General features: G+C 43.2%; 1 protein-coding gene across 1 annotated transcript; it reads left to right on the top strand.

Annotated features, from left to right (window-relative positions):
• The first annotated feature begins 8,563 nt into the window (after positions 1-8,563).
• Positions 8,564-10,327, top strand: LOC133418065 (G-protein coupled receptor 26-like). The gene is made up of 3 exons (XM_061706410.1): positions 8,564-9,275; positions 9,730-9,843; positions 10,096-10,327. Exons 1-3 carry the CDS (start codon positions 8,602-8,604, stop codon positions 10,325-10,327), a joined length of 1,020 nt encoding a protein of 339 aa, XP_061562394.1. The 5' UTR covers positions 8,564-8,601.
• Positions 10,328-14,717: the final 4,390 nt, after the last annotated feature.

Raw genomic sequence — 14,717 nt, 5'->3', positions numbered from 1 at the left:
CTTCAGGCCTCTTCGGGTTCTTGTGTTTGTTTCGGGTAGGAAAGGAAAGTTCCTACCAGATTAGACTGTGCTGCAAAAGGTTCATAAGTAGGTGTATGAGTGATCAATATTATTGGCAGAACTAGAAGCTCTGGACTTATGAATTAGCCTGAGCGCTCCCCCATATGCTAAAGTTGAAATGCTCAATTATCGCTTCCGCGTGAGAGGAGGCCCGGTGCCATTTTTCGCCGCGCTGGGAAAATGGCCGCTCCCGCCGCAGCGTCCTAATAGATGCCAATTACGGCAGAGAGCTCTCGGGCTAAGTTAATTGGCACCTGAAAGCGACGGGTCCGCTCGGCTGGAGAGGACCCCGGGGGGCCGAGAAGGAGTGGACGGACGGAGGACACGGACGCAAAGTGATTGTCGAGGACGCAACAATGTAAACACAACGTTGTTTGCAACGTAAACAGGAGAACGTGCTCCGAGTGAGCAAAACAATGAAAACGGCTCCGGTCCACCTCCGAGTAGTTTGAGTTTCGAAAGAACGTTCACCACGTGATTGGTCGGCGACCCGCTCCACGGTGTGCCTGGCTCTTAACTCTCTTGGCCTTAAGTCGGATATTCAAGATTGTTGGCTTCTCTTCCGCATATCCAGATCGTTCGCTACGCAGCCAATGCGAGACTCTCTCTCGCCCGTTCCCGTTGCTTGATCTTCCCCCTGGTCACGCCCGCGGCCTTCTGCGGCCGACGACGGGTTCGGTCTCGGCGCGGTTGCCCGTCCCCGTGCCCGTTTGCTGTTTCCCTATGCCGCTGTGCGTAGATTACGGAGCATTACACGACCTGACCCTAAACCCCTTCCCAAATCTTCAAAGACTCTTTATCTGGACTTTGACGTTAACTGCGTTGCTACTTATTTAAAAGTTGATTCCAACTCTTCTTTTGGTCCGATGTACTGAACTGCATTTGGGTTGTGGGCACGTCCCTTGTAACATGAGCGAAATGCGGAGAATGCAGCAGCTAAGGCTTTGCTGGCGGTCCATTATTTTGGATTTTGTGTGGCTCACATAATCTTTAACGAGCATTTGGGCGAGGAAATCTTCTTCTGTCCCGTTTCCTTTCATGTCGCTTCAAGTGGACTCTCCCAAACAAGGCCGCAATTGTGATTTGTCCCCAAAACCCAATGGCTGATTCTTTCACTCTCTCGAACGCCTCCTCCTCCTCCTCATCATCATCTGCACGCATTCATGCCATTTTTGTGTCATGAAGACCAATGTGGACCTGATAACACTTTTATTAGCAGAAAAGCAAACCAGCCACAAATGAATCGATTCTTCTGTCTCATCACCGCCCCCCCCCCGACCGCCTCCCAGCTGTTAATTTGATAACTATATTAATGACAAACGTGGATGACAATCAGACGGTCAGGCCTCCGAGCTCTCGGGTTTTCGGCCTCTTATCAGCGCGTTCGCTGGGTAATTTCCTGGCGGCTGCTCATTAAATGGATTGCAAACGTGCAGCCTCAATTTCAGGTTGAATGTAGACAGGACAGTGGTAAATCCAAAATAGGGCTACAGTATAGCAGGAGTCAATTTGGGACCACCGTAGGGTTAATTATAGATATAGCGCCCCCGAAATTCTAGCTGTGCCTCTAAGATGACAAAATGTTACCTCAAAAAGTACATGAATGATCTTATTCTCCCAGAGAAAAAGGTAAAAAAATAATTGACTCTGCTGTCTGAAGCCGGCATTTCAAAGGAGAATCTGTTGCCAGTTGCCTTACATGGAGAAATAAAGGTTATACAAATAAGAAAATGCTAGGCTAAAAGTAAACAAGTACAGTACTTTCGATACTTTTGTTATTAATATTAATCACAAACATGTCACAGCATCAATAGTCACACACGTCAATATTCACACATATACTCGTACGTATAACGTATAGAATCTGTATAATATGTAAACTCAACAAATGAGAATATGGTAGAAAAGTCCGTTTATTTCAGTACTCCCAAACCGAAACGTTTCATAAAGCTCGAAAACTTTTAGAGCACGCCAATTCCCCCACCCCGTTGTTTATTTTTAACTGTACTGTACCGTATCATATCTTTTTATTTGTATTTTATAATGACTATATATTGCCACCTACAAATCAAAGCATTTCAGACGAATTTGTTCAGATTTCTAAACCATGAACAGTTTCGTCCACAAGGGGGCGCCACAGATTTAAATGTGCCGCCTGATGAATGATTTTAATGGTGGTGCTTGTAATGCTGCAGTGCTTCGCTAGAGGGCAGCAGTCATTGAATGATTCAATGTTAGCGTATGTACAGTACAATATGGTGTTCCTATACAATTAACTTAACACTCCTAAACGTAGATCTTACTAAATTCAACCATTCAGTTTTTCCACAATGTGTTCAGGGATCTGTAGGACATGCTGTATATTTTCTATCATTCACTGAATTCAAAACAAAAAGGGGTCACCCCCAAATATGTAACAAATGTTATTAATTACAATTTGTAGGAAATCGTGCTACATTATGCCACAAATGTTCACTTTTGCCACAGTGGATAGGGTGTTAACTACAGGACATGATTTTAGAACATTCAGCACTGGCAGGGGGAAAAAAGACAAATAACCCTAAAACATGTAAACCAATATTACTAATCACTGTGTATGTTTTGTAGGAAGCTCCAGTAAAGTTTGCCTCAAAATCATTCAGTACTTTGATGGTTAAAGGATTTGTAGCCTAACATTCATAAAATACATGAAAAAAATACAAATACCTCCAAAATATGTTACTAACATTATAAATTGTCATGTAGGTTTTGTAGAAAACCCTACAACATTTTCATTGACTTTGATTATTATCTTGGCTGTTTTGACCCCTTTCCTCCTCTTTTATTCCCCAAAAAGTGTCTGACAATTGTATCATACATCTTGAACGGAACAAATACTGCTTCATCTTGATCATCAGTGCAACGTATATAAAAAGATACATATATATAAATTCGAAAACTATTTATAAATTCATAACTTGAAACAAAACCGAGCCTTATTATAACTGATGTAAATGAGCGTGTGATCGTGTTTTATGCTATTTGAGGCTAACGAGGGAGCTCAAATAGACTTGTGAGAAGACTCTTATTGGCAGGCAACCATTTTTATGGATTAACCACTAAGCTGCAACATGCTCATTAAAGGAGTTTTTTAAAATTTAAATACCGCCAGTCTTTATGCAGATATGGATACAGTATAAGCTTCCCCACTGGCCACAAGATTAGGAACACCTGCACCATCCAATCAGAGCCAATAGAAAATAACGCCTTTACAAAGATAGTAATACAGTGGCACCTTTATTTATGAGTGACCCGACGTAAGAATGTTTTAAGATATGAACTGTCACTTTTTTTTTTTGTCTTGAGTTGTGAGTAAAAATGTGAGTTCCAAGCGTTAATGGTGGCAGAAAACAGTTGTGAACAATTCTCCCAAAAAGAGGCTCAGTGCTTGCTTTCAAGTTTACTGTCATTCCCAAAGCTAAACTAAGAGAATTACACATTGCGTATTTAACCGAAGCACATAACTTTGGCATATGACTGCCAGCTAGCTTTATGCTAACACGCAATGCAAAACACAATAGACAGGCTAACACAACTAGCATCGATGTTGCGGCGTTACAACCCTTTAAAGCGACGGATATTTGAAGTGCAGCAACACAGTCAGACAGACAATATTACAAGACTCCTAAGAAATATTGCAGCTGAGTTGCAAAGGTCTTCTTCTGTGTTACATCATCAAATCACAAGCCTGCTGCACCTGTGCTCCCATGGTCCTGCTTATTAATTTGCCGCCTGCAAGTTTGAGCCCCTCCGTGGATGCTGCGGATGTGAAGCGAACACGATGTAGGCTTCGACCTTTACATTGAAAACCATCTGCCGCAGTCTTTCACAGGCACAGTCTGTTTGCGTGAATCACCTTCCATGTAGTCATGCTCAACGTTCGACTAAGCAGGAGTTTTAGTCGAACGCCACTGAGCTTCCCCCGAAAACCTTACTGTTAAACCTGTGCATCTCTCCAATGCGTTGAACACTTAAGGATAAGATTAAAAACATTGGTCTGATAAAAGTATCGTAATTATTCAGCATTATCATCAGGTGCATGAGTGGAACTTTTCCTCTTTATTATTGCGCAAAAAGTGCTGCGCTAAATAACGTCAAGACGAAAGACCCACTGGTGCAAAAAATGCTAAATTTGGCAAGAATAAATAAAATGAAGTTATAAATGCATTATTTACGATAATGGTAATATCCCCAATTTTTGATTTTCAACTTTTGGTTCATTCACTAGAGGTTCATTCCTCTAGTGGAATGTAAAAGAATCACCAAAATAAATGTTGAAACTGCATATGTTTCAGCCACTTCAACTTTTTTGTTGTTGTTTTTGTTTTTTTTAATCCCAGGACAGTACTTTTGTTCGGGACAGTTTTGTTGTATTTAACGTTTAATCCACTGGCTTTTAAGCTTTTAAAACCGTTTATTTAGGTACTCTTTTTTTGTGTACAACTTTTTATTTTATTTGGATCGAATCTCATGTCAGTGTTAACATTTTCACTCCTCTCAGTCAAAAAGGCACTTGATTCCCGAAAAACTTTAAACAAAAACAAAAAAATCGTCGTAAATGTCTTCTAGGTTTAAGTTCTTCGAGAGGAACCCCGAGATAGCGTCGTGCCGTGCAAAAATGCTTCGTACAAAAGGTGAGCGCAGCCCGCGGCTCACGTTAAGCTAGTACACGCAGGCCTGTCAGTCGGCGGCAAATCAAGTGTGGGATGGGAAGCGGCAGCGCGTTCAAACGGACGTTGTCGCGGCAAAAAGGAGGAGAGCTGCGGGCCTTCTCGCGCGCTGACAGGAGGAATCAGCCTCAAAGATCAGACCTGTACCCATCAAATGCATAAAACGTAACCTTGTCATGTTTTTCATGCTCGTCATGTTTTTCATGCTCTTTGTGAAACGACTCGAGATGGCGGCCAAGCCCTATCTGAAACGGGAATTAGTCCAGTAATTTGGGCCGAGGAAGAATGTCGAAGTGATACATCTCGACCGAGAGACAAACTTTGTATGTCGGGGAGGAGCTAAGTAAGTTGAGCCTGGGTTGTTATGGAGAGTCTTCGCGCAATGATTACATACACACGCACTTAGGGTGCATTTTTTTCAAGATCTAATCATCTGTAAGTCATTTATTTTCAAGGCTAATGTTGTAAGATGCGTTTGAAATGATATTAGTGTTTCGGGGATCATAGTTTGTGGTATATGTACGGTTGAAACTATTTGTATAGGCAATAGAAACATTTATGTGGGGTGTCAATTACTCATGGGGTTTCTCACAAAACACAAGAAGAATATGCAGAAGAAGAAGAAGAAAAATCGTCCCCCTATTATGGTTTGGAGTATCAACAATGGAGGAGAATATACGTACAACGCATAGCAACTAACGGAATTAATGCTAAACACTTTTCATTTGTTATTATTTTTTTACAGTGGAACGCTTAAAATTTTAGCTCGCTAGCAGGTGCGAAAACAATCTGCTCACTTGTTTGCGAGGCAGAATACATTTTCTTTCCCCAGAGACATTCAGTTCGGTGGATGCCTAGAGTTGAAGAATGCTAACATGTAGCCACCTAGCATCATAACATAAAGGATGGGATGCAACCAGGAAGTCGCCCCCAGGCTCGACCGTACCATTTCACAAGAATAGGGCGGGGGGCAATGAGGGGACAGCTGCTGACGCAAGAAGTGGCAGCTAAGCTACGCTAAGGCTCGGCGCTTCCTCACTTCCCCGCGGCCGCCATCGCTTGGCATCAGCCGCGCAAGATCAAGATGGCATTTTGATGAAGCCCACTTTCAAGCAAATATCGTCCACACGCACGGCGTTCGGAAAGCCGTTTGAGCAGTTCATGTACTAGTAAACTCTTTGTTCTCACTAGGTAGGACAACTTTGGCATGCTAGTAGGACAACTACATGTTACCAGTGAGGCAAGACTGCACTAGTTGACAACTGCATGCTACAAGTGCTACTAGTGACATTATCGAATTCTACTCGTTAACATCCAGCGCGTCACTACAAGTACTAGCACTCGGCGGAGGAAGTATGTTGAAGCGACGCATTTCAAGTGAAAGTCTAGCTTTGTTTATCGGGGAGGAGCTACTAGGAAGACACAGTTGTTCTACTCGTGCGCTCAGTTGTACTAGTGAGGGCAAAGAGCGTACTAGTACATGGACCTTAAGCTTGATATCATGGATATTGTCAAGTGGCTTTGTCCTCACTAGTAAGACAAAAAACCTCACTCGTTAACATATTCTTTCTACTAGTGTGCTCAATTGTGTTACTAATGAGGACAAAGCGCATACTAGTACATACAGCAGACTTTAGCTGGTGATCGAGGAGTCCGAATAAATGCTCCCCATACACCTTTCCGCATGCAAGTAGTATACCACAACAACAATAACTCCCCACCCAGGCTCTTGCTCACCCCACCCACTTATACCCTTCGTCCTCCTCCTCTTCCTCCTCCTCACGTGCCGAGGCCCACGCATTTGATCAGGAAGGTCCACAGCGGAGCGGCGGTGGTGGTGATGGAGGGAGGCGGGGCGGCGGCGGCGGTGCACGAGTGCGGGGGCGTCATCCGTCGCCTCCCAGGAGGGAAACGGAAGATGTCTGAACAACTCAACGGAGCAGACGTGATTAGCATATTGGGAGTCCTGGGAACAGGAAACATTGGATGGCGCTTCCACTTGCGTTTAAATGCAAATGCTGAGAGATGCGATATGGACTAGTAGCTACACAAAATCGAGTGCGCATCGCAGTATGACCAGTGGTGGAAAGTAATCAAGTACAAATACTTCGTTACTGTACTTAAGACCATTTTTCAGATGTTTCAGTGTTATTTTTCTGAGCACATGACTTTTACTCCCTACAACTGAAAACAGATATCTGTAATTTCTACTACTGACTTTATCAAAATAGATTTGTTCCTTTTTCCAACCTACACGCGGCAGACGACACGACGTAAAACTGACGAAAATACAAAGCTAAGGTCCACCGTGGTTGAGCTCTTGATTTCTGTTCTTGTATTTCAACTGTTTTTAAAATCCTCGTCAAATGGGAAGTTACGTTGTCGTCATTGGACACAGACAATTTCATATTAAAGTGATTTGTCACAGTCCGTCCAGTCACCGAAAAAGAAGTACTTAATTTGAAAATGTACAACGGTGGCACATGATTAAAATGTGGCACAAGAACAAAACATTTTTAAGCTAGCTTAATGCTAACACATAATGGGAAGTGCCATAGACAGACAAACGAATAGCATTGGTGTTGCGGCGTTATAACCCTTTAAGCAACGGATATTTGAACACAAATGGAGCAACACACGTAGACAGACAATATAACAACCCTCACGAGCATATATTCTTTATCCTCTGCGAAGAACGACGAATATTACTGCAGCTTACTGAGCAGTTGTGATATGACTGTGTTATGCGGCCTGGAGGTGGCCAAGAGGTGCACACGAGGAGCAACACAATGTCCATTGAATTGAAGAAACACAATTTGGAAGAAAAACATTTTTTCATTCCTTACATTCCGTCATTGCTGTCGGTTTTTAAAGTACAATATTATAGTGTCTACATCTTTTTTTTTTACAGTTTAAAGACCCAATGATGCCACTTATTTGTTGTGCAAACTATTTTTTTTAACCTCTGTTCAGTTACATAATTACTTGCTTGACATTTTATTATTTCATTGAATACTCTCTTTTTACATTTGAAGTCATTTTCTATATCTAAGTGATTTGAATCGTTCTTGCACTTTTGTTGTTGTTGCTTTTGCAGGTTTTTCGGCATAGATTATAGTCAGCATCCATCACTTTACTGCTTTATCTCTTGAAATGTTGTGTAAATCAATCCCAGTAGTTTTTTTTTTTTTTTTAAAAATTGTATTTCACTCATTATAATCACTCAAGGGGAAAATCAAGCACAATTAAGCAGCAATCAGTATTATTGGCAGAAATAGAGGGCCCTGCAATCAAAATATTAAAAGAGCTCTCTGTATGATGTATGATGACCTTCAAAAACAAAGCTCAAACTGACACCGGGTCAGATTCGGTGTACCGAATGAGAATCAGAATCATCTTTATTTGCCAAGTATGTCAAAAACACACAAGGAATTTGTCTCCGGTAGTTGGAGCAGTGGAGTGGTCCTTACTGCACACACGCACCCTCCTTGTACGAATGTGTGCATCTGCGTCTGAGGGTCTTTGCTGGAGTAAGCCCACACACTGCGCGGCGCGTGCGGGGCGGTGATGCCTCCACAAGCGCATCACAGGACGACAAAAGCCCTCCGCTATAGACGCAGCGTTTGCTTGACTCTCAGGAGGAGAAGAAGCAGAAGCAGGGAAGCCTTCTCTTGATCGTCTTTGGAGCAATGTAGTGGAGAAGAGGACAGGGGGCGGGGGGGCTTCTCCACTGGCGCAGGCGGGAGGTGGCGGAGACGACCGCGGCCGCTCGAGGAGCACCGCCGCACGGATATGAGCGCCCTCAAAGTGCAGGCGTTAGTTTAATTTGAGGATGGAGCCCGCGGAGGTGTTGGTGTTCGCCTCGGTGCTGGTCATCATCGTGGTGTCGCTGCTGTCCAACGTCCTGGTGCTGATCTGCTTCGTGTACAGCCCCGAGATTCGCAAGCAGGCTCCGGGGCTCTTCAACCTCAACCTGACCTTCTGCAACCTGTTGCTCACGGTGGCCAACATGCCGCTGACGCTGGCCGCCCTGGCGAGCCGCGCTCAGCCGGGCGGCGACGCCTTATGCCAGGCGGCCGGCTTCCTGGAGACCTTCCTGTCCACCAACTCCATGCTGAGCATGGCGGCGCTCAGCATTGACCGCTGGGTCGCGGTGGTCTTCCCGCTGCGCTACCACTCCAAGATGCGCCACCGGGACGCCGCCTTGGTGCTGGGCTACACCTGGGCGCACTCCATCGGCTTCTCCATGGCCGCCACCTGCCTGTCGTGGCTGGGCTACCACCGCCTGTACGCCGCCTGCACCCTGGCGGCGCCGAGGGACCGGGCGAGCGGCCGGACGCAGTTCGTGGTCTTCACGGTCCTCTTCCACTCGTTCACCTTCCTGCTGTCGTTCGTCGTGCTGTGCGTCACTTACCTCAAAGTGCTCAAAGTGGCCCGCTTCCACTGCAGGAGGATAGACGTCATCACCATGCAAACCCTCGTGCTGCTGGTCGACATCCACCCAAGGTAAAACAAACTCAACTCAACTCAACAAACCCCCCCCCCCCCCCCCCCCCCCCCAAAAAAACAAAGAAAACAGCTCTGCCAAGGAACTTCAGTCATGCAAATAATCTTAGCGCCCTTTTTTCTTAGCTTCATAGTTCTTTTTTAAACTTTTTCTTTTTACCTCCACTAAGGAGGCTGCAATCATGCAAATTATTATATCATCAACTTTGCAACATTTCTCTGAAACTGTGCGTATTGATGGCTACTACAGAAGTTGCTATAGTGAAGGGTGGCGCTTGGGGCTTTATTATAATTACCTAATATTAAGCAATGCATCTAGTGCATTATAACTGGCATAAATGTTGCTATCCAGATGTTATGATTATTCATATCAGCATAAACGCATGCTTGGATGAGTTTGGTTTGGAAGAAAGCAATTTTTAAAAATGTATTATTCTTATTTTTTCCTTTTCAGTGTTCGACAGCGCTGCCTGGAGGAGCAGAGGCGGCGGCGGCAACGAGCCACCAGGAAGATCAGCACCTTCATCGGCACCTTCATGCTCTGCTTCGCTCCCTACGTCATCACGAGGTGAGCAAGAACAGTTTGTGGGAAATCCCCTTGTCTGTTCCTGGTGCGCAAAAGAAGGGTCACACTTGGATGAGTTTGGTGTGGAAGAAGCCTCTCCTCACTTCCTGTCCTCTCCCTATAGTTGGTCTTGTAAGTAAGTTAAGTAAGTAAGTCCATTTTATTTGTAGAGTGAACCCCCGTAAGATTGCTATACTGGAGATTTTTAGTTGATTTTCAGTTGAAAATGACAAGTCTCGCATCTCCCGGCTGCAGGATCGTGGAGTTGTTCCCGGCGGTGCCCATCAGCCCCCACTGGGGTACGGTGTCCAAGTGCTTGGCGTACAGCAAGGCGGCGTGCGACCCCTTCGTGTACTCGCTGCTGCGCCACCAGTACCGCAAGACGTGCGGCGACATCGTGGACCGGCTGCTCAAACGCAGCCGCTCCTTGAACGAGTCGGGGCGGGGCCTCGGGGGCCGAGGCGGCGCTTTGCCCAGGGCGGAGTGAGCGGAGGGGTTGCCGTGACGACCACCCGGGGGGGGGGGAATCGGCTTGGGAAGCGCCGCGGATTAAGCGCGGGTGCGCAGCCGCCTCGTGGGGTCGAAGAGTAGCTGGACTGGATCTTACAGCACATTACTACAGTGAGTTATTGAATGAAGAGTGGTATGTAGCACTCAACACTCATGATCCCGTAATTGTACTCCAGTGAATCTTAATCCAGATTATTTCAGGTACCAGGACTTTTATTCCTCTACAAGTGGATGGTATACTACAATTCTGCTTATTTTATGCTTCCACGGACTGTGGCTTTGGGTTGGGCTGATTGGACTCATTCTGGGCCTTCAGGTAGTTTTTCTTCGTCGACACAAAGGTGAAGACTTCAAGAAAGATCATCCGTAAAACCAAATGCAGACCTTTGTTGTCCTGTTGGGTGGAGGGCGGGGGTCACCAACAGGCAGCCCCCTAGGACCACACGAGTAGCATGCGGGCCTGTTCTAAAAATAGCTCGGCAGTGACGGGACGACGTGATTTCCTCGGAATGGTGTTGAAGTGGTCATTTGAAAATGTCGACACTAGCAAAGATTTATAGAAATACACAGTTGCATATTGATAGTTATTTTTCCTATCTTGTTGAAATCATTGTTGATCATTATTGTGATAACTCATTGACATGATCAGTGTCTTCACTTAGATGAATATCATTTGTTACTGAATATAACATATACTGTAGTTAAAGTTAATTAGAGCAAATTTGTTATTACAGAAGTGTGTATCAAGATGGCTCTCCGTTTCACAAAGGTCACTGACCCCTGGTGTGGGGTAATAGTCATAATCATAATAAATTCCATTTATACAACGCTTTACGTATTACACAACAAAAAACTAAACAAAACAGAGGACTGACTAACAACACTTCAAGGTGGCAAACTATTGGCCAAAGGCCTTGGCAAACAGGGGCACAATACAATAAAACAAAAGTGTAGGGAGGAAGCTGTTTCATACAAATAAAGAAACAGTGGACCCCCGCACACTTGCGATGGGGCTCCTGCGGCTTCACCTATTTGCAGATTCCCCCCCCCCCCCACCCGCCCCCCCCTTTTTATTTGTTTCAAATTTTGTTTCTCTTTTCTTTGTAGGTGGGAACCAACCCCAAAAAATGCATTGCTGGTTTATAGCCGCTTATTCAAGAATTTCGTGGCTTAAAAAAAAAAAAAAAAAAGTCTTATTTTTATTATTATTATTATTATTATTATTTTAAACGCAATCATAATGGCCATCAATTATCTGTGGATTTTCGCTATTCACTGTCCGGAGCCTATCATATGAATTAGTGATTTTTCTTCTGTGATGAAATAATATTTAACAACTTGAATTAACAACTGACAGTCGATACAAGACTGTATATCTCATCAGTTGTCGCCACTGATGATCATTCCCCACCTGCACTGGAAAGAAATAATTCAAAAATGTCCATCGGTTACACATTATTGAAATGTGTTCAACTCAGATATTTGATTATTTTGAAAAAAATGACATCAGTTTACCACATTTTAACTCCTTCACTGCTAGTCCTCCCGGTTGACATTGATATTTAACTTCTAAATTCGGCAGTGTGATTTAATGGTGCTTCTGCACGAAGGAAATGTTTATCACCATTATTATCAATCAATAATGATCATTACATAAGCAAGTTTGTGTGGACGCTGAGTTACGGGTTGTGTTGTAGCAACATCAGTGCGATTCGTTGCTAATCTGATGACAAATGTGCAGCATTTTAAAGCAGTTAGACCGCTATTGACTGCGGGTTCATTGCTTCGAAAAAAGGATTTAATCGCACGCGTCGTTCACTTTGGCGCCGCAGCCACACGTTTACCCGAAACGAGCGCGCTTGCTTTTTTGTATGCAATCATTGTTCGTCTTGTGCATTTTTGTTGTCCGTGCGTCCCAGGACGTTGGCTTCCACGTCAACGAAGCATGCAAACTATCTTAAGTGTACGATAAGTCGTCAACGTAATAGACTAATGTACAGTACAACAACATAGTGCCAAAATGAGTCCAGTGAGCCAAATATGACGTAGTTGAAATCCACTTCAACAAATCTACCAAGGAGTATTAGGAACACACATAAAACAAATATAAATAATACAGTTCAGATCTCCCCCCCCCCTCCAAAATGCCGTAATGTTACAAGACTTCAACGTTGGAAGGATAAAGTCGTAATGTTACATAATGAAAAAAGTTAGTTTTACGAAAACATTTTCAAAGAAAGAATCTGTAATATTACAAAAAGTGAAAGTCATACACTTTTCATGGTTTCGTGAAAAAGTAAATTTTAACGCACAAGGAGAAAGTTGTGATGTTACGAAAACAGTTTTGAAGTTTTGAGAAGTGAGTTTAAATCAAGTTTAAAGTCTTTTTTTTTTTTTTTTCCATTTCGGCCTCGATACTTCTTGGTACAAAACATTAACAATTTTAGATAAAGTGTGAGGTTTTTTTTGTTTTGTTTTTTTATCTTTATGTAAATATGAATTGATGCGTTATGCCTGAAGAAGATGGTGGTACCAATAACCACAGTATTAGTTTATTTGGAGTACCGTATAACATACCAAGACAACTAATGCCTTAAATGCTGTAATATGGTTGACGTAGACTATTTTCCTTTCAAATATACGACAAGTGTATTTTCAAAACGTATAGGAAGAGTTAACTGTTGCCTTATTACATGTGTGTATATGACCTAGAATCTGCATTTGTCCATGTGGCTGATGCTTTACGTGGACGACGTAGTTATTAACCTCATGATTGGTGGTTGTTTTCAAAATGGTATTTTTGGTCTATTTTGATATAAAGTACATTGTGGTGTCATGGTATGTGCTGATTTAAATGCAAATAAGCTCTGTTAGTAGGACCCCTCCCCTCACCCCTTCTGTTCTAAACCTTCATAGCGAAATGTTGCACATCATGATGATAATGTGATATTGATGATAATGATGACAAAGTGTGTGCTTACCACAATTGTAATGCGGCTGGAGAACATGATTTTGTGTCCTCCATCATTAAAGTGTAAACATAATAGCATCCTGATGCTGTTGTCATTAATTAAATAGAAGCCAATGTGGCACACATTTAGTTCGCGAGCAATGAAGGGAGAAAAATATTGGCAGTGACAACATTAAAAAAAAAAAGATAATAATAACAATATAGTAAATTAATAAATACTTAATACACATTTTTATAGAAAATGATTAAAAAACTAAAAAAATACATTCATAAAAATGCCAAAAACATTTCAAATGAATTAAAATAAATGTATATAAAAAAAGACTTTATTTTCAAATAATTTGTAATGCTTTGAATTTTTAAACAGATTTTTATACATTTATTTAAATTACTTGTTGTCCATCCATGCATCCATCCATCCATGCATTTTCTGAGCCGCTTCTCCTCACTAGGGTCGCGGGCGTGCTGGAGCCTATCCCAGCTGTCATCGGGCAGGAGGCGGGGTACACCCTGAACCGGTTGCCAGCCAATCGCAGGGCACATACAAACAGACAACCATTCGCACTCACAGTCACACCTACGGGCAATTTAGAGTTGTCATTTAACCTACCATGCATGTTCTTGGGATGTGGGAGGAAACCGGAGTGCCCGGAGAAAACCCACGCAGGCACGGGGAGAACGTGCAAACGCCACACAGGTGCGGCCGGGGATTGAACCCCGCTCTTCAGAACTGTGAGGCAGACGCTCTATCCAGTCGTCCCCCGTTCCGCCCATTTAGTTTGTAAGTTATCTTAAAATATTGGCAGGCTCTCACTATGAAATAATTTAAGAAAATATGCAAAACAAAGTCTACATTTATGAATAAAAAAATATATTTAAAAAAACATTATTTAAAACTAAAATCCAAGGCATATTTGGCACGAACACAACACTGCCTATCACCAAAAGAACACCATAACTACAGTGAAGCATGCTTGTTGTTGTGTTTTTTTAATTCTTATTTATATTGGTCTCTTTTTTCTTAAAATTATTATGATTATTATCATCACAAAACGTGGTGTTTGAACAGGGGTGTGTAGACTTTTAATTTCCACTGCAAATTGTCATATAGCATTAACTTTTAATACCAATCCTAAAATGTACGAATCGATGCCTCCACCACTTCTGCAGTTGAGTTGACAACGCTTTCATAATCGGTGTGTAGAAGTGCACTTTTTTGGCTCCCTCCCGTGCAAGCGCAACAAGGCGAGCGAAACATCGGAAGCACCTCAGCGTGGGCGGCGATGACTGGCCGGTCCGTACATTCACACCTTAAGAACGAGCGGAGAACATAAACAAACCGCTCGCTCGGTCCAGTGATCCCTGCCGAAACGCACCTCGGCCAAAGTGAGAAGTG

This window comes from Phycodurus eques, chromosome 19, assembly GCF_024500275.1.
Source record: "Phycodurus eques isolate BA_2022a chromosome 19, UOR_Pequ_1.1, whole genome shotgun sequence".
NCBI lineage: Eukaryota > Metazoa > Chordata > Actinopteri > Syngnathiformes > Syngnathidae > Phycodurus > Phycodurus eques.
The sequence above is the reverse complement of the archived record's forward strand: the minus strand, read 5'-3'. Positions and strand labels throughout refer to the sequence as shown.